We start from the raw sequence: 24,646 nt of genomic DNA on the forward strand, positions 1-24,646 counted from the left end.
ATTGTAATATTACTTAATACCAATACAGAGAAATGATTTTTTTTAAAATCTTGGCCAACTGAAAAGTATGAACATGAAAAGTATGAGCATGTACAGCAGTCAATACTTATTTGGGGCTCCTTTTGCCTGAATTACTGCAGCAATGCGGCATGGCATGGAGTCGATCAGTCTGTGGCACTGCTCAGGTGTTGTGAGAGCCCCGGGTTGCTCTGATAGTGGCCTTCAGCTCTTTTGCATTGTTGGGTCTGGCATATCGCTCCTTCCTCTTCACGATACCCTATAGATTTTCTGTGGGGTTAAGGTCAGGCGAGTTTTCTGGCCAATTAAGAACAGGGATACCATGGTCTTTAAACCAGGTATTGGTAGCTTTGCCACTGTGTGCAGGTGCCAAGTCCTGTTGGAAAATGAAATCTGCATCTCTATAAAGTTGGTCAGCAGCAGGAAGCATGAAGTGCTCTAAAACGTCCTGGTATATGGCTGCGTTGACCTTGGACCTCAGAAAACAGAGTGGACCAACACCAGCAGATGACATGGCAGCCCAAACTATCACTGACTGTGGAAACTTTATACTGGACTTCAAGTAACATGGATTGTGTGCCTCTCCTCTCTTCCTCCAGGGACTCTGGGACCCTGATTTCCAAAGGAAATGCAAAATTTACTTTCATCAGGGTACATAACTTTGGACCACTCAGCAGCAATCCAGTCCTTTTTGTCTTTAGATGCTTCTGACGCTCCAGGTTGTGATTATCCCTTCTGCTTGTACACTTTTATTCTACCACATCTTTTTCTTCCCTTCGCCTCTCTATTAATGTGCTTGGACACAGAGCTCTGTGAACAGCCAGCCTCTTTTGCAATGACCTTTTGTGTCTTGCCCTCCTTGTGCAAGGTGTCAATGGTCGTCTTTTGGACAACTGTCAAGTCAGCAGTCTTAATATAATATACAAGTTTCACTTTTGAATTGAATTAGTGAAATAAATCACTGGCTCTGCACCCATTTTCCTAAATTTGTTACTTCCGACTTATGTGCCATCTAGAAGCTTGCGTTCTGCAAGTGAACGTCGATTGATTGTACCATCCCAAAGAAGCACAAAGTCACTTTTACGGACTTTTAATTTAATGTTCCCTCCTGGTGGAATGACCTCCCCAACTCATTCCGAGCAGCTGAGCCCCTAGCCATCTTCAAGAATTGGCTTAAAACCCATCTCTTCCATCTTTATTTGACCCTCTAACTTTAACACTCACTATTCTAATTCTATTCTTAAAAAAAACAAATCTAACTACCTTTCTCATCTTTTTGTATTCTATTTTCTTTTCATTTATTAGTCTATAGTTTCTGTTTCATCATCAAGTTGTTCTGAGCTATTAGATAAGCTGAGGAATTGAGAAAAATCAGGAAGATTACTTACAAAACAGCCTTTTGTGGTAGAAGTGTTGGTTCTACCATACTTGTAACAAGGATCAGAATTTGCTGAATGTTGTTACTATATAAAGTTTGTACAAGACTAGATAATGATCTGAGATATCATTGCTTGGCTGTATTATTTCAACACCATCAACATTACTTGCGTGTGACTGTATTAAATCTAGAGTAGGATTTCCACAATGAGTAGGTCCTGACACATGTTGTCTAACCCCAATAGAATTCCAAATAACCATGGATGCTGATCTCAATGCATCCTTTTCATTATCAACATGGATATTAAAATCACCAGCAATTAAAACTTCATCTGCATCCAGCACTAGCTTGGATAGAAAATCATCAAATCCATTGTTAAATTCTGTATGGTGCCCTGGTGGCCTGTATACAGTAGCCAGTACAAACATCACAGGGGTTTATTATTAACACTTGTTTCTCTGGATAATTTTATATGAAACACCATTACTTAAAACGAGTTATACCTGAAGCCAGTCCTCTGCAAATATTGTTATAAATTGTAGCAACACCTCCCCATTTAACTTTTGGAAATGGCTCATGTTTGTAAAAGTAATCTTTGGGAGTATACTTATTTAAAATAATGTAATCGTCTTGTTTTAGCTGGGTTTATGTCAAACAGAGCACATCTAGTCTATGACCATCAAACATATTATTTACAAAAAGTTATTTTGCAGAAAGGGACCTGATATTCAATAAGCCAAGTTATTTCATTTGTTTATCTGTATTACATCTGTTTTTTATTTGTTGAACATCAATTGAATTGTTACTCTTAAATTGGTTTGGAAAACGTTTTATTTTTTATTTTGTAGTTCATGGAACAGACACAGGCTCTATAGTGTGAAATCTAGATGAAAGAATCTCTATGTCCTGAGAATTAGCTGTTTTCTGTGGTTTGAGGCAGCTAGCAGACAGTCTGTTTAACCAGTCTGACCTGGGCCCCAGTTGGTCAAGTGTAAACTCTAAGACAGTGGTTCCCAACCTTTTTCAGCTCGCGGCCCACACAACCACACACATATATTTGTGCGGCCCACTTCAAAAAAATTAACTGACCCCGCTATTGTTGGGTTAATAACTAAGTACTCAGAAGCTAGATTGTTAACTTTATTTATTGAATGAACTAGGGCTGTGCGATATGGACAAAAAAAAAAAAAAAACCTATCGCGATTTCTTTGATGAATTTTGCGATTGCGACACACACCAATATGCTTTAACAGTCATAAATGCATTCAGGATTAATTTGAAACATATTTCCAAAAGAAAACCAATTAGAGCTTTATCAAAAAATTGTAACGTCTCTAGAACAGACATAAGTCAAAATTATCACTATAGTAAAGATGTAACAAAATGTATAGACTTATGGCAAAAAAAAAAAAAAAAAAATCCCGTCATGCGTGCCATGCATTGTTCATAGAGCTTATTAATTGCAGCGGTGCCTCAGGTGTTTGCAGTGTGTATACAGTATGTGTATGCGGTGAGCAGCGAGAGCGCATAAATATAACGTGAAAGCACATTAAAATAATGCACTAGCGCGAATCTCTCTGCTCACACTCAGATTTCCTTTGCGCTGTCACAAAACCAGACGTGCTTGCTCAGATACACGCTGCTCTGCGCGGAGAGAGTGTGCACACTTAAAACGTGTCTCCTCTCACTTAAACTGTGTCCTGTGCGCTCACAACTCTCTCTTATGCTCATGTGTTAGATATTAATTATTTTCGCACATTTTTATTTCTAGCCTTTTACCGCTTGCAGTGTGAACGCTCTGACACATAGCTCGAGGTGCACTCCGTTGAAAGTGTATAGGTGGCGCTATCGAGCCATTTTGCCACACCCGATGGAATATTGGCCTTCAGATCTGTTCTTATCACACATGTGGAGTTTGGGGAAGATCAGACATTTTATGCCTGAGTTATAACATATTTTATTCCCATGGCGAGACATCGAACTTCGTCACGGCGCTATGGACACGCCTTTTAACGAAAACTCAAGATCTTCACAACTGAATATCACACAGGCCTTTAGATTACACTGACCACAAAAAAGACATTGATGTAATAAAATTTCTATGAGTAGTTCGTCGCAGCGTAAAATATGTCACTTCCTGTTGCCAATAGGTGGCGCTATGATTAAGATTAAGATTAAGATTAGGCATACCAAATTTGGTGTTGATCTGAATAAATCTTTAGGAGGAGTTCGTTAAAATACAACGCATGGAAATGACAAAAATTACACAAAATTTTCTCATAATATTAAAAATAACCGACTTCCTGTTGAGTTTAGAATTTTGCTCCAAGAGTCTTTTTTGTAGGTATTGGTGTGTTACATGTGTGTGCCAATTTTCGTGCATGTACGTGAAACATAGCTGGAAGGCTGCTGATTTTTTTAGTATAGGTGGCGCTGTCGAGCCATTTTGCCACACCCTCTTCTGAATCCTATATCAGATGTCAATTTTCACCAGGTTTGACGTGTGTGCAAAGTTTCATGACTTTTTGAGCATGTTTAAGCCCTCAAAAATGCGATTCATTTGGGAGAAGAAGAAGAAGAAGAAGAAGAATAGACAGAGCAGATACAAGAGGGTCCTCACACCATCAGTGCTCGGGCCCTAAAAAGGTATATTAAAGTTCATTAACAAATATTAACACCTTTAATACAGTGTAGGTTTTTCTTTTTTGGTCTATTTTGGAGCTTGACAGTCACTGGTTATTATTTAATTTAATTTAAAAGAGCAGCGTGAATATTCTTAAAAACATCACCTTTACGGTTCAAGTAAACAATAAAATAAAATAAAATAAATACTTTTGAGCAAATACTGGATATCAACAGGTAAACTCAAAATACATTAAACTTCTCTCTCCCTCTCTTTGGCATGTAACCATGTATGAATTAAATTTTCATTTGCTGCTTTGACATTTATTTCTTTATTCTTGAATTGTTGGGTGTTGCATAGATGATGACTGTAGAAAAACTTACCCTTGTCCTATTTTCTCAAAACGCGTGTATTTCTTCTTAGGATCGCCAACACTAACAATGCTTCCTGGATGAAAGGAGAACCCTTTAAGGATATACATATGCACACAGAAGCAAAAACATACACACAAAGCTTTTGGAAAGGTAACTACCGAAAAGGGATGATTGATGAGTATCGCAGGCAGAGTAAGAACAGTAATCTCTGTCTGTTATAAGAACTATAAAGTCTGTTTTAGTGTTGAGTGCTGTTGATGTTCTGGATCACATGTGTAGAGTCAAATGGAAAGAAAAGTAAATAATTTCATCAGATTTTGGAACCAATCCCAAACTATACTAATGGAAGTGAAAAAGAATAATCACAAAATGTATTACAATCCTCTTGAATAAACATATTCCTACATCATTTCCTACATCAAGTATCAATTTATTTAAATATTCTTATTACTAATATTTATGTTGATATATAACCTTTTAAAGGCTAAGATTACTGGAGCCCTTGAACCAAATGTTGCTATAGTATATCATAACAGTTAAATAATATTCTGCCATCATACAGCTAAAAGCAACACTCTTGCCTACATACTGAGTTTTTCCAGTATTTCCTCGTCTGTCATCTTGGATTTTTTCCTCTGTCGGTCAGTGTGACGGTATAGTGTACTGGATATGTTCTCTGGCTGAACTTGAGAATCTGGAGGGGTCATGTCCTCTTTAACAGAAGCAGGAGGTGCAGCTGGCTCAATAACAGAGCGAGTGAAGATCTACAGAAAGATACAGTTATAGAGTAAAAGCAGAGACATGCATAGTAAATAGAAAAAGAAAGGGAAATACGAAAAATTATAAATTTGTAAATGGTTTCTTATAGACAACAAGTTGAAATAGAGACTTTAAAGGGATAGTTCACCCAAAAATTGGAATTTTTTTTTACTCTCCTTATATATCAGAAGGTTTAATGAATGTTTAAAAAATGGTAAACATATTTCCAGTGTTGTGGAAACTTATGCCTGAACTAAATTTGTTCATCATATTATAACAGTTTATAATGTTTTTATTAGTTTGCAGTGCACATTTTCTTATCTTTTTTATATTCCAGTACCTTTTTAAAATATTCCTGTAAACCTGATGAGATACAGCGTTAACTAAAATTCTCAGTTCCACAAGTATGTCCAAGAAACTCATGAATATTCATGTATGCTCCACTCACTGAAACCGAACATATCAGAAACCGAAAATCTCAATACAATACACCAATAAAAATATGCTAGTCTCACGATAACCAAGTTTTGTTTACAAGGAAAAAGGAAGTAAAGTTTTCTCCAAAATCCTCTGACATTTTTCTTTACAAATCTTTGTATTGTACTTCTAACATGTTCCCTGTGTTTTGCTTTGCTCTCTCCTCTGCACTTCTACGTTCTTCACTTCTCGCTGGGGCTTTTGCTATGCCTACTTCCCACATCATCCGCTGGAACACACTCTCTCATGTACGCACGTAAAACAGTAAGCAGAAGATGAAGATCGTATTCATTTGAAAGAATAAAGTCATATACACCTTGGATGGCTTGAGGGTCAAGTCATGGGGTAATATTCATTTTTAGGTGAACTATCCCTTTAAGTGTCTCACTTCTCAGATTTTTCTCCTGAGAAATATCTTAGTAATATGATGCAACATGCATCCATATTTGACTTTTTTTTCATAACACATTATGTATCTAATATCTTAAAAATATATATCATGCTGTACTAACAGATTTGGTGTGCTCAGGTCGTGGGGCAATAATGGGTGGAACCTCATCATCATCCTCATCTTCTTCCTCTTCATCCTCCTGTTCCTCATCTTCTTCTTCAGACATCGGAGGTGCAATAGGAGGTTCAGAAGTCGTTTTAGCCCCTTGCTGCACTCCCAAATAGACACACACACACACACACACACACACACAAATGTGTGAGTGCAAACAGCATTGAGTGCTTGATCCACAATCAATACATATCACAACCCTAAGCCTTCATATATAGCCATTTTAATTAAGACTATTTCTCAAAATAAACTGTAGAGATTACTCCACAATAACTGTTTCTAACAGTAGTATTTTACAGTGCATTGTTTTATTTAAAAATGTAAAATAACTGTTTTTATTTCTAAGATTAAACTGACAATTTATCATCTTGAAAATAAAAAGTTATTTTTATATTACTTTTTTAATAATGGGTCAAAATGTCTGAGATTACTGTACATCTGGTTCATTCATCAAAGAGAAAATCACAAAACAGATTGTATTGTTGATACATTAACATACTGTGCATAAATTTACATACTACGCACAGTATACATAATATACATTTCAGCAAAGGAAAGTATGCTTGTATAGTATTCCTTATGCTGGCATGAACTGACGATATAATGGCATATTGCAAGATTCTGAGCTAGGTGTCACTGCAGTTTCTGCAATGTCTTATTCCCTCATCTCAGGAAACCAAGTTTACGGGAGTAACCAGAGACGTTACCTCTTGATTTAGTTCACTTGACATTGCCTCAGAGTGTATGAAATTACACCATATGCTACAGTGAGGGGTTGTGATTCAAGTATGTCAAGTTACACAAACACGAATATAATGTACCAACAATCCAGTATGACAGTCTTTGCTTAGACACAGGAAGGCCTTTCATGTGTCTGCCATGACTTGAAATGGGAGTCCTGTGAGAGGATCCAACAAAAGTGCCAAGTTGGTAGGGTGGAAGGGCAAGGGTGTTCATCATTTTTGCTCCCTTTAAGAAACACACCCTAGGTCATTTCTACCGAATGGGAAATTATCAAAGTGAGTATGGATTATTTTTATAACATGCATAGAGTTTCAATGTAGAGGATGTACAATAAAAAAAGACACTCTTAAAAGGAAATAATGATTGGACAGTTAAATGGGTCCAGTTAAATGGGTCCACAATGTTGACCAATTGGTGAAACCATTCATGTCTATAGATGCCTTAGTGGAAGGAGCCCTGGCCTTAGAGATAGTGTTTAACATACTTAGAAAGCAAATCTTGTGCTGGCAAGCTCCGCTGAGCAGCCAGACACAAAGATTCCAAAACTCTGCGGAGGGATGCCATATCACTCCCTGTGCTTGAGAGAGTGTGTCTCTCCTCAGCTGGATAGTCCACTTCCGCCCTGTCAAATATACTCCAAATCATATTAACCGTCAAAGGGTATAATCCCCATTATCTGTGGAACACCCCACCCCTTGATAGCATGTCTGTAACAACTTCAAGACTGCAAGAGAGTGGATCACTTTCTGCGAACACTCCTTTGAGAGAAATTAAATTACCCACTCCGATACTCCTGGCTGTGCCTGCCATGCTTTTAAGAGACAACTCGCCACTCCCTCAGGAGAAAAAAAATCCCTAAGTCAAGGGTTAAGAGCATTGCAACTTAAGTGTCACCCTTACCTAAGTGTTTATACAGATGGTTCCCTTTTAGTCATTCAGCACACTGAGCAAGCATTCATGGATGCTGCATGTGCTTTTTGTGGTGACGATCATCTCAGAGTTGCATGAAAGACTGTTACATCAAACGAGGCGGGGTCCCTCTGCCACAATCCAGTGTTCGTCTCGGCAGTCGGGAGGTGTTTCCCCTCAACGGCCTTTGGGTTTTCATCAGGTATAACTGACAGTGCTTATAGAGCACCTTCTGCCCTTCATGCCATGGCGTGACCACAGGTCCATCAGGCCATAACTTTTTTGAAGTAATGGTGCTTCATATAACATTATCCAGAGAAACAAGTGTTAATAATACATCCCCTGTGATGCTTGTACTGGCTACTCTATACATGCCACAAGGAAACTCTTGGGGTTAGAGAACATGTGTCAGGTCCTACTCATTGTCGAAATCCTACTCTACATTTAATACTGTCACATGGAATTGATGTTGATGTTGTTGAAATTTTACAACCAAGCAATGATCACAGATCATTATCTAGTCTTGTGTAAACTTCTTATAGCTAAAACTGTAAATTCTACTTCTTGTTACAATAATGGTAGAACCATCACTTCTACCACAAAAGACTGCTTTGTATCAAATTTTCCTGAATATGGGATCCCTATCAGAGCGCCATGGGTGCTGCCCCTTCCAGTGCCCTGTGCGAGCCGCCTGCGGCCGTATTAGGTGTAGGCCGGGGCTCAGAACAAGTAGCTCCACTCACCGTTGTCAAAGCACTCCCTCACTGGGTGAGATTGGATAACACTGGGAAAACGTACCCGGTCTGCTTTGAACCGGGATGCTGCGGAAGCCCCATCCTTCTGGAAGGAGGTCTCGGAGACAAATACACATATAGCATCCGTTTAGGAGTATACAGAGAAATTTGAGATGATTAAAAACCCTCTTGGGAAGGCAGAAGTCTGCCGGGGAAACACGGGCTATAAGGCTATACCGTGGACTATACACATACGAGTACTGCTTAGGTCTCAATATGGAACCCACCCTTCCATGGTTCTCACGGATACATCATGAAGGCCTGGCGCCGGACGTTCCGCTGCGTCCAGCTGCTTGATGGAGGATCTCAACAGGGTCTACAGTACGGACACTCTGGAGCAGTTTAAGCAAGCCGACACTAACCGGGGCCTCTCAGTGCCACTACCCGTTTAAGGTGAGAACACAGGAGGATACCGGCTCTAAATGAAGGCTATAGAACCTAGCAAACGTGTTAGGGGTCGCCCAGCCCGCAGCTCCACAAATATCTGTCAGCGAGGCGCCACGAGCCAGCGCCCAGGAGGATGCAACACTTCTAGTTGAGTGAGCACGCAACCTGAACGGGCAGGGCACATCCTGAGCCTGATAAGCCAGGGTTATGGCATCCACAATCCAGTGGGCCATCCTCTGCTTAGAGACGGCACTCCCCTTCTGCCGGCTTCCGTAACAGACAAAGAGCTGGTCTGAGGTCCTGAAGCTTTGTGTCTTGTCTACGTAGCACCTTAATGCTCGGACGGGACAAAGCAAAACCAGGGCTGGGTCTGCCTCGTCCAGGGGCAGTGCTTGCAGGTTCACCACTTGGTCTTTGAAGGGTGTAGTGGGAACCTTGGCCACGTAGCCAGGCCGGGGCCTCAGGATTACCTGGGAGTCAGCCGGCCCGAACTCTAGGCACGAATCGTCGACTGAAAATGCATGCAGGTCCCCTACCCTCTTGATGGAGGCCAGTGCAAGCAGGAGCAGAGTTTTCAATGAAAAACTTTAGCTCAACTGAATGCAAAGGCTCGAATGGGCCCTTCTGTAGTGATTTAAGCACTAGAGACAGGTCCCAAGAGGTTATACAAGGGGGCCGGGATGAATTTAACCTCCTGGCCCCTCTAAGGAACCTGACGATGAGGTCATACTTACCCAAAGACTTCCCACAACCGCAATCGGACATCTCCGGGGGTCTTCTCGGCGAGAAGAACACCACTCGATGAACAGGTTCGACTTCAAGGCGTAAGCGTGTCTCGTAGACGGTGCTCTTGCCGAAGTGTTGGTGTTCGCTACCTCTTGGGGTAGGTCACCTAGAACCTCCCCGTCCCATCCAGGGACCAGACATGGAGTTTCCAAAGGTCTGGACGCGGGTGCCAAATGGTGCCCCATCTCTGAGTCAGTAGATACTTCTTCAGAGGAATTGGCCAAGGGGGGGCTGTCGCAAGGAGCACTAGTTCGGGGAACCAGGTCCGCGTGGCCAATACGTCGCTACTAGCAAGACTTGCTCCTCGTCCTCCCGGACTTTGCACAGTGTCTGTGCGAGGAGGCTCACTGGGGGAAACGCATACTTGCGTAGGTCCCGCGGCCAGCTGTGTGCCAGTACGTCTGTGCCGAGAGTTCCCTCAGTCAGGGAGTAGAGCAACTGGCATTGAGAGGTCTCTGGAGAAGCAAACAGGTGTACCTGAGCAGCTCTGAACCTCCAAATCAGCCTCCAAATCAGCTGGACCTTCAAGGGATGGAGTCGCCATTCTCCTGGGAGCATTGCTCGAGACAGCTCGTCGGCTGTACGACTGATCAGGCCTGGAATGTGAATGGAACGAAGTGACCTCAGAACCTTATGACTCCAAAGGAGGAGGTGGCGGGCGAGTTGTGACATGCGACGAGAGCGCAGACCACCTTGTCGGTTTATGTACGCAACAGTCGCAGTGTTGTCCATTCGGACCAGCACATGCTTGCCTCGTAAGAGACCTTTGAGACAGTTCAAGGCAAGGTGCGCTGCTAACAACTCTAGGCAATTGATGTGCCACTGCAGCTGTGGGCCCGTCGAAACCCCTGAGACTGCATGCCTGTTGTCCAGCCGGTGGTGGAGGCATCCGTGTAAACCACAGCATGCCTGGAGATCTGCTCTAGGGGTACCCCTGCCCAGAGAAATGCAAGATCTGACCACGGATTGAGGGTTTGGCGACAGGCCAGTGTAACTTGGACCCGGTGAGTGCCGCGCTTCCACGCCCACCTCGGGACTCGGCCATAATGCCAGTGCTGGAGCGGTCTCATATGTAATAGGCCGAGCGGTGTAAAAGCCGCCGCGGCCGCCATATACCCCAGGAGCCTCTGAAAGAGTTTCAGTGGGACCGCTGTCCTGCTCTTGAACGTATTAAAGCAGGCTAGCACCGACCGTGCACGTTCCTCTGGGAGGCGTGCTGTCTGTTCGACGGAATCCAACTCCATACCGAGAAGAGATCCTCTGCCACGGCGAGAGTTTGCTCTTTTCCGAGCTGACCTGAAGGCCCAACAGGCTCAGGTGCCGGAGCACCACATCCCTGTGCTCGCACAACTGATCTTGAGACTGTGCTAGTATCAGCCAATCGTCTAAGTAGTTGAGAATGCGAACACCCTGCTCTCTGAGAGGAACGAGAGCTGCCTCCGTGACTTTCGTGAAGACACAGGGAGACCGGGACAGCCCGCAGGGCAGGACCTTGTACTGATATGCCAGTCCTTCGTACGCAAACCGCAGAAAAGGTCTGTGGCACGGAAGGATGGACACATGAAAGTACACGTCCTTCAGGTCGATCGCTGCAAACCAATCTTGGGGATGGACGCACCCGAAAATGCGTTTCTGTGTCAACATTTTGAACGGTAGCCGATGGAGGGCCCGATCCAAAATTAGCAGATCCAAGATCGGTCGTAACCCACCGCCTTTCTTGGGTACAATGAAGTACGGGCTGTAAAACCCCGTCCTCATAACGGCTGTAGGGACCGGCTCTATCGCGTCCTTCGTCAGTAGGACTGCGATCTCTTCCCGCAAGACAGGAGCATCGGACGCTTTCGCGGCTTGTGAGCAGGCCGGAGTGTGGTGCGAGTGTGGGGTGCAGGGCTCACCTGGTTCCACGGGTTGGCAAAGGTGCGTGAGTAGGGTCTTTGTTGACGCTCTTGAACCACCCACTGCTGCCATCTGGCGAAGGAAGAGGATGAGTGAGGTCCGGAGCTTGGCCGTCCGCAACTCTCCGTGCCCTCCTGGGACCCAGAGAGGGAGAAAACTGCTCTCCTGTCGAGATTTCCAGATTCTCCGCCTGGCCCTCCTCCAGGGGAGGGAGAGGTGCCTTCACCATCCCCCAGAAAGCAGCTACCTCTCTCTGGGTCACCCGTCCCGGGGCCTCTTACTCTTCTGCTCACTGCCAAGTTTGACGGGGGCCGAGACGGGAGGGGCAGCCTGCCTGCGCCCAGCTCCATGGCACCACTTGTAGGCTGCTGGGCATGAGCGGGGGCGGATGCAGGGGGCTGCCCTCGGCGACGAGCAGGCTGTAGCACTGCGGCCGGCGGGCGGGTGGAGGCAGCAGCTGCCCGCCTGGGCAGGATGTGTCAGATCGCCTCAGTCTGCTTCTGGGCAGCCGAGACTTGCTGGGCCAAGTTCTCGACTGTGTCACCGAAGAGGCCAGTCTGGGACACAGGGGCATTGAGAAACCGGACCTTGTCGGTGTCCCTCATGTCTGCCAGTCCCAGCCAGAGATGGCGCTCCTGGACCACTAATGTGGACATCGCACGACCCAGCGAACTCGCGGTGACCTTCGCTCGGCTCCGAAGCGAAAAGCTGGAATGCATTGCACCTGCTGCCTTCTTATACTCACGCAGTGATCAGCAGCAGCTGGATGCAATAATTGCATGCCAATGTGCATTGGCTCGTTTAGTTTACACTCGAAGTAGATTGGTCTATCGAAGCGATATCCCATATTCGTCGGTCACCGACGTGGCGTCGAGAGTGACCGACTGAAAGGGAACTATGTACTCTCTCTTTTCTATCATTTTAGATATGGTTGCTGCTTTACACTTAAGGAAGATTAAAGAAAACAGTCTGACACTATGGTATAATGAGCACACTTTCACCCGAAAGAGAGCAGCCCGGAAAAGGGAGTGCAGCTGGAGCGAAACAAAACTAGAGGTATTTCTTATTGCTTGGCTGGAAAGTACCCTATCCTACAGAAAAGCATAAAAAAATTATTTTAGAAGAAAACAAACATAACCCCAGATTATTATTCAATACAGTGGCTAAATTAATGAGAGAGAGAGAGAAAAAAAACCTTCAACATGGGTTGATATTTCCCAACAGCACAGCAGTAAAGACTGTATGAACTACTTTACTTCCAAGATTGATACTATTAGAGATAAAATTGTAACCATGCAGCCGTCAGCTACAGTATCACATCAGACAGTGTGCTATAGATCCCCTGAGGAACCGTTCCACTCATTCTCTAACATAGGAGAGGAAGAATTGTATAAACTGTGGGGATTTCCAGTCAGGATTTAGACTTTATCATAGTACTGAGACTGCTCTCCTTAGAGTTACAAATAACCTGCTCTTACCATCTGATCGTGGATATATCTCTCTGTTAGTGCTATTGGATCTTAGTGCTGCATTTGACACTATTGACCACAACATTCTCTTGAATAGAAAACTTTGCTGGCATTAATGTAATTGCATTATGATGGTTCAAATCAAACTTATCTGACTGCCATCAATTCCTTGGAGTGAATAAAGGTATCATATTGATCACAAGTGCATTACGGAGTACCGCAAGGCTCAGTACTAGGTCCGTTACTTTTCACACTATAGCTGTTACCCTTGGGAGATATCATCAGGAAGCATGGTGTTAGCTTTCACTGTTATGCTGATGATACTCAACTCTATATTTCTTCGAGGCCTGGAGAAACATACCATTTATTAATATACATATACAACATACCAATTAACGGAATGCATAGTCAATATAAAAACCTGGATGAGGAGTAATTTCTTACTGCTAAATTCTGAAAAAAAAAAAAACGGTGTTAATTAAAGGACTTAAAAAATCTGCATGTGATAACCTAGAATGGCCAGACCGTTCTCATCCCAAGGCGTCATGTACTGACCCTTTTGACATTTCGTCAACATCCTACGCACATGGCACCCTCTAGCGTCAATATTAGAAGCAGATAAAAATGGGCCAGAAGGCGCCTCCTAGCGGTCTAACCCTAACCCTCACGCTAACCCTAACCTTAACCCATAATCTGTGTCTCATATTGATGCTAGAGGGTGCCATATGCGTAGGATGTTGACGAAATGTCAAGAGGGTCAGTATATGACGCCTTGGGATGAGAATGCGTTAGAATGGCTGGTCTGTCAATTCTTTGTCATCAGTTAGGGACCTAGGTTTGTTATTTGATAGCAATCTTTCCTTTGAAAGCCACATTTCTAGCATTTGTAAAACTGCATTTTTCCTTCTCAAAAATATATGTAAAATACAACCTATGCTCTCAATGCTCTCAATTAATGTGTTTATGACCTCAAGGTTATATAATATTAGTGCTTTATTGGATGGTTGTTCTGCACGCTTAATAAACATACTCCAGCTGGTCCAAAATGCAGCAGCTAGAGTTCTTACAAGAACCAGGAAGTATGTCCATATTAGCCCAGTTCTTTCAACAATGCACAGGCTCCCTATCAAACATTGTATAGATTTTAAAATCTTGCTTATTACTTATAAAGCCCTGAATGATTTAGCACCTCAGTATTTGAATGAGCTCTTATTGCACTATATTCCTCCACATCTGCTGCATTCTCAAAACTCAAGCAAATTGTAAATACCTCAAACATCAAAATCAACTGCGACTCTGGAATAACCCACCTAGCATTGCTCAGGAGGCAGACACACTATGTCAGTTTAAATCAAGATTAAAGACCCACCTCTTTAACCTTTTAGCCAGCACCCCCCATTATGGGACTCACAGCTGAAAGTGCTCTACCAAATTTATAATTGTAACAGTTTCCTACTTCAGTGTGTTACAAACATAATTTTGGTGTCTTTAGAAAGAAGACTCTTTGTGCTTTACTTTTTATCAACCAGATTCGATAATGCTCAAAAATATTAAAAGTTATAGACACTGAAGTGCCTTGAATTTTTTTTTACCACACTTAAATATTTTTTTATTTGATATAAAAAATACATGAAATTACGTTTTTATTAAAAAGATTCGGGAGGAGCGTGTCAGATACTTAGCCTAATCAACACAGGTGGACCATAATCAAGTAATCAATCCCATAGAATAAATATCGCTGACTTACCTCTATCCTTTGACGGTTTATCAGCACGCTGGCTCGCTTCGTCTGTCACCTTATCACAGACCCAATTTTCCTACCAACGAAGAGAGCTATACCGGGGATTTATCAGATCTGCTGCTCTTTCCGGACCTGCGATCATTCCTACCCAGCCAAACACGGCCGTTGAGCACCATTAAGCGTCATCGCGACAACTGCTCTCCTCGCCAAGCCACACATCGTGGCACATAGACCGTGCAAGCCCCGAACTCGCCTCGCTCGACACAACGATCGTGTCGCCCAAGACCGAGCTCTCCTCGAGCGCTGGATTGTAGCAGCAGTAGCAGCCATTCAACCAGCCTGGGCCGCACCTCAGTTCCCGCCGCGGCTCAGCCTTTCACCGCAGCTTTTCCGGCCGAGGCTCAGTTTGAGGCCGCTTCCTCTAGCGGCGCAGACCGCATGACGTAAACCAATACATTTTCAGGCGAAGACGCTAAAAGCAGGTTCGCGGCTAAAGTTCGTTAAACGACATCATGATGCAGTTCCGTCTTCTTCTTCTACTAGTGTTTCATGGCGGTTTTGGCAAACCAGTAGGTGCGTTACTGCCACCTGCCGATCTGGAGTGTGGAGTGCGCATAGATTTGGAAGACAGACACAAATGTAGTTCTGCCGGACGACGATGCCACTTTAACCACGAAGCCAAGGCATTATTTCCAGAGTCTTCATCCACACCGAAATGTCCAAGACATTACATTCGCCTTACCGCGCATGTTTAAACCTCACTGAAATGATACAGACATAAGTTTCATGATAGGTAAAAAATTTTAAATTTTACTTTTCAATGCAAGTATTCTGGCAGGACCAATTTATTTGGGGACCAATTTCACCATTCACTGGCGTGATCACTCAAAATTCATCCAAAAACGCAACTGCCCTCATGTTTTGATGCAGGACAGCAAGCATGAGTAAAATTTCTGTTGCCTTTTTAGGACCGTAATACAAAAACAGGCAAGTAAATATCTTTAGAAACCACTTGGAAACGAATAGCACACAACTGCTATTAACCCATTTGCTCGCAAACATCGCCAACGGCCCAAGTTTATCATCGTTTCACTTTCACAGCACATTAAACATCACTCTCTTACTTGATCTGGACAAACCGTATATAAATTGAAATCTAAAGACTCTAGCTTCGATATTTGACCAATGTTTCGATAAAACATCGTTTCAGTGACAGTTATTTAGTAATTTTATGTCAGGAAAACGATTCCGATTCCTGAAGGGTAAACGTTGAAGTGTCAGCTCGTGGATCATGTATCTAGTCAGAAAGAATCATGAGCAGAAACATTTTTATTTTGGGTATGTAATTTATTTCTCCATGCCAAAAAATGGGGGATGACTGGTAAGGGGCTAACATTACTGCTATAATCATGTTTTTCGGTACAACGTCTTACAAGACTAATCATGCTTCAGCACGCCAAATATGCATACCATACCTCAGCTAATTATATGTAAGCGTGAACTAGTGAAATGAGTCCTAGAGCAATCTAGAAAAGTAATGGGTTGAAAGCCACATGTCTCATGAGTTTCTATTTCAAATCTGAATAAAATATCATGAAAAATGAGACTCCTGCAAAATCTTTTCTGAGACTATGTCTACACCCCCACCCCCCAAATATAAGAAAAAATATTTCCCAATAGTATTGAAGGCTTCTACAAACTATTTAGTCAGTAAACATACCACTGCATGTTTTTTTCAGTTATAAAACACTAGACAGAAACTTAGACATCATGTAAGTGTTTTATTTGAGCACTAGAAAAATACAATAATGTGGCGAAGGGGAATATGCCACCGCCTTGTGGGGGAAATATTCAGCACTATACTAAGGATGACTGAGTGAGCAACAGGATCCTATTCCCCCCACCCAATGCTTTTAGTCTTTGTACAACTGTTAGACTAGTTGTATGTTGTGTCTATCATGTTGCAATGTGTAATGCTCAAGAATCGGCGAGGTGGGCTTCAGGATTGACTCAATACACGGCAGCCACCTGAAGTGTGTATATGTATATGTAGAAAACCCAGGAGGTAAACCTAGCTAACTGCAAAACCTGCCCTCCCCTGAATCTAACAGGATACGTAAGACGCCCCCACTCCTTAGTATAAGTGACACAAAATTAGCATAAACAGTTTTCACTTAAAACAAATTTTACATTTATTTCTACTGCAAGAATTATAGATTTTAAATTATTCTGTTTTGCTTGTTTTTACAGGAAGTATACAAAAACAATTTCAAGTACAGACAAATCAAAGTGAAATAAAAATGTTGAAAATAAAAAAATAATAACAAATTTGTGTCGTTTCAGTTCAATCTGAACAAAATAAGGATCAGTATCACTTATTGTAAGTAACGTTAGACAGAACGTTTCAGTTAACTCAACCTTTCAAACAAAGGTTCACTTCGAAATTCACTTCAATCCGGCTCAAAAATCCAAGATACAATTAAAAAATCCAGGAAAAGAAAGGTAAAAAGTTATACTCTGTCCATATATGGATTTCACAGTCCCAACAAGTTCAGTTATGTACACAAAAGAAAGGCTATGAATCCCTTTTCAGGAAAATTCACTGATCACAGTTCCATCAAAAATAACTGTACGATTTAACAGTTCAGTTCAGATGACTCACTGACAGAAAATGGTAGTTTTGGTTCGTGAATGAGGTGCTGAAGGATGTCCAATGGATGGCAGGGTACTGTTTCTTCACTCACTAACCCTCAGTGATTGTCCTCGCGATCCTGACGACGGCAGCTTGATTCAACGAGTCCGCAATCCCAGCTGATGGAGGCACAATGAGAAGACAAACAACGCATGACCCTATCCGACGACTCAGCGAACCTTTTAATTCACACGATCAGTAACAGTACTCATTGTTTCAAGTTTGTTTGAACAAATGAAACAAAAACTGTTTGAAACAAAGAAAACACGAGACTATTTAACTACGCGACTGAGACTTAGTGAAACTAACAGGCCTTTTGCCCAGCTTCATGCATGAACACGCCAGAAAACTCGTTTTAACGCTTACTTCGTTAAACTTGTTCACATACACGAAGACTCAGAGGCAATGTCATGCAGCTCTTATGTATGTCGCGGGTCTAAATGGGACTTCCGCGATTGACTACTCAAGATCAACATTCAATTTCAGCTCACCACTGCTCTTCTCCGCTCTCTTCGCGCAACTCGTCAAAACCTAAAATGGCGGCGCCTGTGACAAACATCAAAATAAAAGTCTCCACAAAATGTAAATCCCCTACATTCCCCCCTGCTAAACCCTGCCATGCCACCGGACCTCCATTCAGCAACTCAGTCCTGAAAAATAAATGACATAGAATAGAAGGTAAATATTCTTTACACAAAAGAAAACATCAAGTACAACAATGAAACACTTTCAATTAGTAAGATTGAACAACCTTCACATTAAAAGAAACATACAAACCTTTAGGTTGACATAAGCTTATTTCAAGACATAGTCAGTCCTATACCTAACAGGTAAAGTACCTCAAACGCTGTGAACGTCTAGGTTCAGTAATACTTTCATTTTCACTTTCAGCTTCGGAACCATCTGAATTCATAGACTAGAGTACAGACTGATCTACTGAATCATCAGCTGACATTTCATCGACATGGTCCCTGATACCTGTCTCTGATTCATCCCCACCTGCCCTTCTACCTTGTGTGTCTGTGAGTGTAGCGGGTGCAAATGTAACAACAGGGACTGCAAGAACATCAGAATCTTCTGAATCAGTGTGTGCCTGACCTATGTGTGCTCTAGATTCACGTCTAGATGTGCAAGGTGGTAGTGATGACTGAAAAGTGCAATGCTTGAGTTGATCCCTGTGTATAACTTTACATGGGCCCTCTTTCTCTGGGCAAATGGTGCGGCATGCGATTTCCGATCATAGGCTCTTTTTCTTCTCCTTGAAGCCTCCTGTGCTGCCGAGTTGGCTACTTCAACAGCAGTCTTCAATCTGTCATGATGGTTTTTCACCCAATCATCAAGATTGTCAGCTCTACTGTCCTCCAAGTCTCCCATTCAGGATATCCATCGGCATTCTGGCATCCCTTCCAAACCTTAAATAGAATGGCGAATAGCCAGTTGAAGTGTGGATTCGGCTATTGTATGCCATCGCCAACTCGGGCAGATACTGTTTCCAATTCCTTTTCTTTTCCGGGGATAATGTCCTTAGCATATCATGCACGGTTCTATTAAACCTTTCGCATGGGGAGTTACCCTGCGGATGATACAGAGTTGTGCGACTCTTTACGATTCCATAGACTTTACTAAGTTCTTTGATGACATTCGCTTCAAAACATCGACCTTGGTCGGAATATAGTCATGCAGGACATCCGTAGTGGACAAACCAATGCTGCACAAGGGCTTTTGCAGTGGCGTGAGCGGTCTGATTTCTGGTTGGCACTGCTACCGTGAAACGAGTGAACATGTCAGTTAGGATGAGGACATTTTCATATCCTCCCACAGATTCCTCCAAGACTGTATAATCCATAGCAAGGACTTCCAGCGGGGCAGATACATTAGTACATGTCATTGGGGCTCGTATTTTAGGAAAAACGTCTTTAGAAAGGGCACATCTCTTGCATTCCTGAATCCAGTTCTGAATGTCCTTACTCATTGTTGGCCAGTAATAGCTCCACCTCATGTGCTCCAGCGTGCTTCTTTCTCCAAAATGGCCACAATGATCATGCTGACTCTCGTACACTTTGTAACGCAAGGGTTCTGGAACCACTAATTGACAAATTTCTTTTCCGTCCCGGGGATCAAAGATAGAACGGAACATCACTCCTTTTTTAAGCTTGAGTCGTGTGAATTGTCTAGAAAGCTTTTTTAACTCAACATTTATATTGCGTTGCTCAACTGGACTCAGGTTCTTGTTGGTTAGTACAGCACAGTATATAGGAGCTATATGAGGGTTGATCTTTTGTTGCTCTTCTATATCACTCCAGCTATATCCAGGGACTTTCCTTGTCACTGATACCTGAACCGATGCTTCTACTATCTGTCTACTATCGATGCTTGTTGGCAACTGGCCATAAACATGCATGCACTTCATCTGAATTCATCCTAATAAAGTCTTTAGCAGAGTCCTCTTGCTCAGGCTCCTCACCGGATGGAATCCTTGAGAACACATCGGCATTTGTGTTTTGCCGTCCTGGTTTGTAGTAGACTTCAAAATCAAACTCCGACAACTGAGCTATCCACCGTTGTTCAACAGCTCCTAAATTAGCGGTCGCCAAGTAGCGCAAAGGGTTGTGATCAGTTATCACAGCGAACTTGGAGTAGATCAGGTATTCTTTGAACTTTTCAGTTGCAGCCCATGTTAAGGCAAGTAGCTCTAGCTTGAAAGCACTGTAGTTTCTATCGTTCTTTTCTGATCCACGTAGACCCCGACTTGCATACGCGATCACACGCTCAACCCCTCCTTGTCATTGACTTAACACTGCCCCAAGACCATGCAGACTTCCATCAGTTGTGAGCATAAAAGACTGACTGAAATCTGGGTATGCGAGAACTGGCGGAGACATTAAACACTGCTTGAGTTTGTCAAATGCAGTTTGAGATTCTGTTGTCGAGTTAAGAGGTTCAACGATTTTCTCTTTCCCTCCTTTACCAACCAGGGTATGAATGGGCCGGGCTAACTGACCAAAACCAGGAACAAACCTCCTGTAGTAACTCATGAATCCAAGGACCTGTCTTAACTCCTTGACATTTGTGGGTGCAGGCCAGGATTTCAACACCTGAGTTTTCTCTATCCACCTTTATTCCCTGGGAGGAAATTAGGTGACCCAAGAATTTCACTTCAGGTTTCAAAAGGAAACACTTGCTGGGTTTCAGTTTCAAACCATGCTGTCTCAACCGGTTGAATACTATTTCCAACATGTCAAATGTTAGATCACCGAGCACCACCCCCATCAGACGCTGGAATGTTGCAGGTGCATTGCAAAGTCCAAATGGCATCCTGGTCCATTCAAACAGTCCAAAGGGAGTGGTGACTGCTTTCTTTGTTCTATCCTCTTCACTCATCGCTACTTGGAAACACCCGGAGGTAAGATCAAGGGTGGAGAACAGCTGTGCATTTCCCAAGGCATCCAGCGATTCCTCCACACGAGGGAGAAGATAAGCATCTTTGAAGGTCACTTTATTCAACCTTCTGTAATCACAGCAAAAGCGTACGCTGCCATCCTTCTTGATCACTATCACAGCTGGAGATGCCCATGGACTACAGCTTTCTCTGAGATTACATTGAGATACTAAATCTTGAACACGTTTTTTCACTTCCTGAAAAACCTGAGGTGGGATTCTGCGATGTCTTTGCTTAATGGGAGGAGCATCTCCTGTTGGGACACTATGTGTGACAGCAGTTGTATAACCGAAGTCACAATCGTTCTTCGAAAACACATCACTGTGCTTAGCCAGTAAGTTTTGGAGTTTGCAACGTTGTGTTTCTGTGAGATTCTCTAGATTAATTTGCACTGTTCTGTGGTGCTTATCTCTGCCTTCACCTGATGTTGCTGCACAGCCTTAACATGCAAAGCATCCTATTTTTCCCCAAACTCAACAAGCACCCTTGGCACAACTTCCTGGGGCTTGGACAGCGCTGCGATCCTATATCGTGGTGGGAGCTTTAAAGGCTTTTCACTAGAATTTAACACTCTGACTGGAACTTTACCATCGGCTGTTTTAGCGAGCACATTAGCAATCAGAACACTCTTAGGCAAGCTGACATTTGACAAGGCCTCAACCAACACTTGACAGCTCACTTTTGGTGGTATCCTGCAGCAGCCTTCCAAAACACGTTCACTGAATGGTGGAATAGTTATTGATTGCTTCCCAGCAACCTTCACAAAGCCAATTTTGTCACCACAGCTCAGTGCCTCAGTCTGCATCTTAATGTTAGCCAAAACTCGCTGGACCTTTGCCTCCTTGAAACCATGGCTATACCTGTCCATCTTCTTCATGTCTTTAGTGGTCATGAATAGATCCTTAACTTCACTCAACACATTCATCCCAATAATGCCAGGCAATCCTTTCAACTCTGTCCCATTAGAATCGCTCTCTTTGATCACAAACACGCACTTTTCATGCAACGTCTTCCCCAAACACTCTATGTCTGCTTCCAGACATCCAATGATGGCAATGTCTAGGCCATTTGCTGCTGTTAGTCGGACCCAGTTGGCAGACGACAGAACAACTTCTCCAAAGTGATTCTTAAAATGCGACTCTGTGATAGTAGTCACTTCTGACCCTGTGTCCAAGAGGCAGATAGTTCTGATTTCCGCAATTTTCACTTCAATGGTTATACAATCACCAAAAGCACTTTCACAAAGTGACTTGGAAACGTTCTCTGGATCACAGTCTGCAGTATGACTTCTAATAACAGATGGACCTGTGCTCTCTAGCACTGAAGTGTCTCGGTCAGCTGTCTTTTCTATATCTGCTGTGTGAGGTTGCACTTTACTAGAGTTTTCTTTGCTCTGAAGACAACGTCAGCTTGTGTGCCCTGGCTTACCACACGTATAGCAGATATACCTTCCTTCACTATCTTTTAAAGGTGCACTTTTTGCCTTGTTTTCCTTCACTACAGCTCTCCTCTTCATTTCACGCCATAGCGAATCGTCTTTGAGGCCTAACACAAGCTGTTCCTTCAAAACTCCATCAGCATCAGGAACTCTAGACGGCTCTCGACTCTGGATAATACTCAGCTTTTCCTGCAAGTCATAAGCATAAGAACGGATGGTTTCTCCAGTCATTTGTTTGTGGTCATAAAACTCTTTCAGTCTGCTGCCAATGGGAAGTTTGTCCCCATAAGTCTGATCCAAAGCATCAACAATCTCATCCACTGACTTCTCCTTTCCGTTGAGCGTGATCTTGACTGTCATCTTAGCCTCATCTTTTAAATACTGCTTAAACTCAATTCTGTCTTCTTCAGGAATTTTCATCACCTTGAAGGCGGACTTCATTGAACGTATCCATTCTTCTATACTCAACTCACCAGGCTTGGAACGACATCCGGTGAACTCTGGAAGCTTACGATCCCTAGGGATGTAAACAGTAGATGGTGCTCTCCATAGTGTCGGCTCTAGGACCATGAACTTACACTGAATCAAGAACCAGGAATTGATACTGTTCGTGACGCCAATATGTGGTGGAGGGGAATATGCCACCGCCTTGTGGGGGAAATATTCAGCACTATACTAAGGATGACTGAGTGAGCAACAGGATCCTAGTCTACTGCAAGAATTATAGATTTTAAATTATTCTATTTTGCTTGTTTTCACAGGAAGTATACAAAAACAATTTCAAGTACAGACAAATGTGAAATAATGTTGAAAATAATATAGAGAGAAAATAAACAAATTTGTGTCGTTTCAGTTCAATCTGAACAAAATAAGGATCAGTATCACTTATTGTAAGTAACGTTAGACAGAACGTTTCACAGTTAACTCAACCTTTCAAACAAAGTTCACTTTGAAATTCACTTCAATCCAGCTCAAAAATCCAAGATCGAATTCAAAAATCCAGGAAAAGAAAGGTAAAAAGTTATACTCTGTCCATATATGGATTTCACAGTCCCAAAAAGTTCAGTTATGTACACAAAAGAAAGGCTATGAATCCCTTTTCAGGAAAATTCACTGATCACAGTTCCATCAAAAATAACTGTACGATTTAACAGTTCAGTTCAGATGACTAACTGACAGAAAATGGTAGTTTGCTTACCAGTGTTCAGAAAGAAAAGAGGAAAATAATTTACATCACCACTCTTGGTTCGTGAATGAGGTGCTGAAGGATGTCCAATGGATGACAGGGTACTGTTTCTTCACTCACTAACCCTCAGCGATTGTCCTCATAATCCTGACGACGGCAGCTTGATTCAACGAGGCCGCAATCCCAGCTGATGGAGGCACAATGAGAAGACAAACAATGCACGACCCTATCCGAAGACTCAGCGAACCTTTTAATTCACACGATCAGTAACAGTACTCACTGTTTCAAGTTCGTTTGAACAAATGAAACAAAAACTGTTTGAAACAAAGAAAACACGAGACTATTTAACTCCTACGCGACTGAGACTTAATGAAACTAACAGGCCTTTTGCCCAGCTTCATGCATGAACACGGCAGAAAACTCGTTTTAACGCTTACTTCGTTAAACTTGTTCACATACACGAAGACTCTGAGGCAACGTCATGCAGCTCTTATGTATGTCGCGGGTCTAAACGGGACTTTTTTTCCGCGATTGACTACCCGAGATCAACATTCAATTTCAGCTCACCGCTGCTCTTCTCCGCTCTCTCGCTCTCTCCGCACAACTCGTCAAAACCTAAAATGGCGGCGCCCGTGACAAACATCAAAATAAAAGTCTCCACATAATAGAAAATGTAAATCCCCTACAATAAGAATAATTTGAGTAAGAAAAATAAGAATAATAAGAAAAAATAAAAAAAGATTTAACTTTGTTTGCCAATTACAGAACATCCTGAGATTGCTAGAAATGCATCATTTACAACGAATTACGATGCAAATAAGTGCTGATGTGCTGATGGCCACTTATACAGATGGTAATAACAAAAATGTGCCAAAGTAAATAATCCACTCTCTCTATTCATATAGACGCGTTCACTTTGATAGCCGTGATCATTCAGTAATAGCGATCTGATTTGGGCTGATTTGCACTCAAAC

General features: G+C 42.7%; 1 protein-coding gene across 3 annotated transcripts in view; it reads right to left on the minus strand.

Moving 5' to 3' along the window:
- Positions 1-24,646, minus strand: part of LOC132133182 (serine/threonine-protein kinase PAK 3) — a 352,144-nt gene that overhangs the window by 80,629 nt on the left and 246,869 nt on the right. For all 3 annotated transcript variants that reach the window (XM_059545952.1, XM_059545943.1, XM_059545934.1), the window contains 3 exons: positions 6,142-6,288; positions 4,983-5,157; positions 4,403-4,466 (listed from right to left, as the gene is read on the minus strand). In XM_059545952.1, the coding sequence (XP_059401935.1) occupies positions 4,403-4,466; positions 4,983-5,157; positions 6,142-6,288 (386 nt within the window). The remainder of the gene's footprint in view (positions 1-4,402; positions 4,467-4,982; positions 5,158-6,141; positions 6,289-24,646) is intronic.

The sequence above is a fragment of the Carassius carassius genome, chromosome 4, assembly GCF_963082965.1.
Source record: "Carassius carassius chromosome 4, fCarCar2.1, whole genome shotgun sequence".
Lineage (NCBI taxonomy): Eukaryota > Metazoa > Chordata > Actinopteri > Cypriniformes > Cyprinidae > Carassius > Carassius carassius.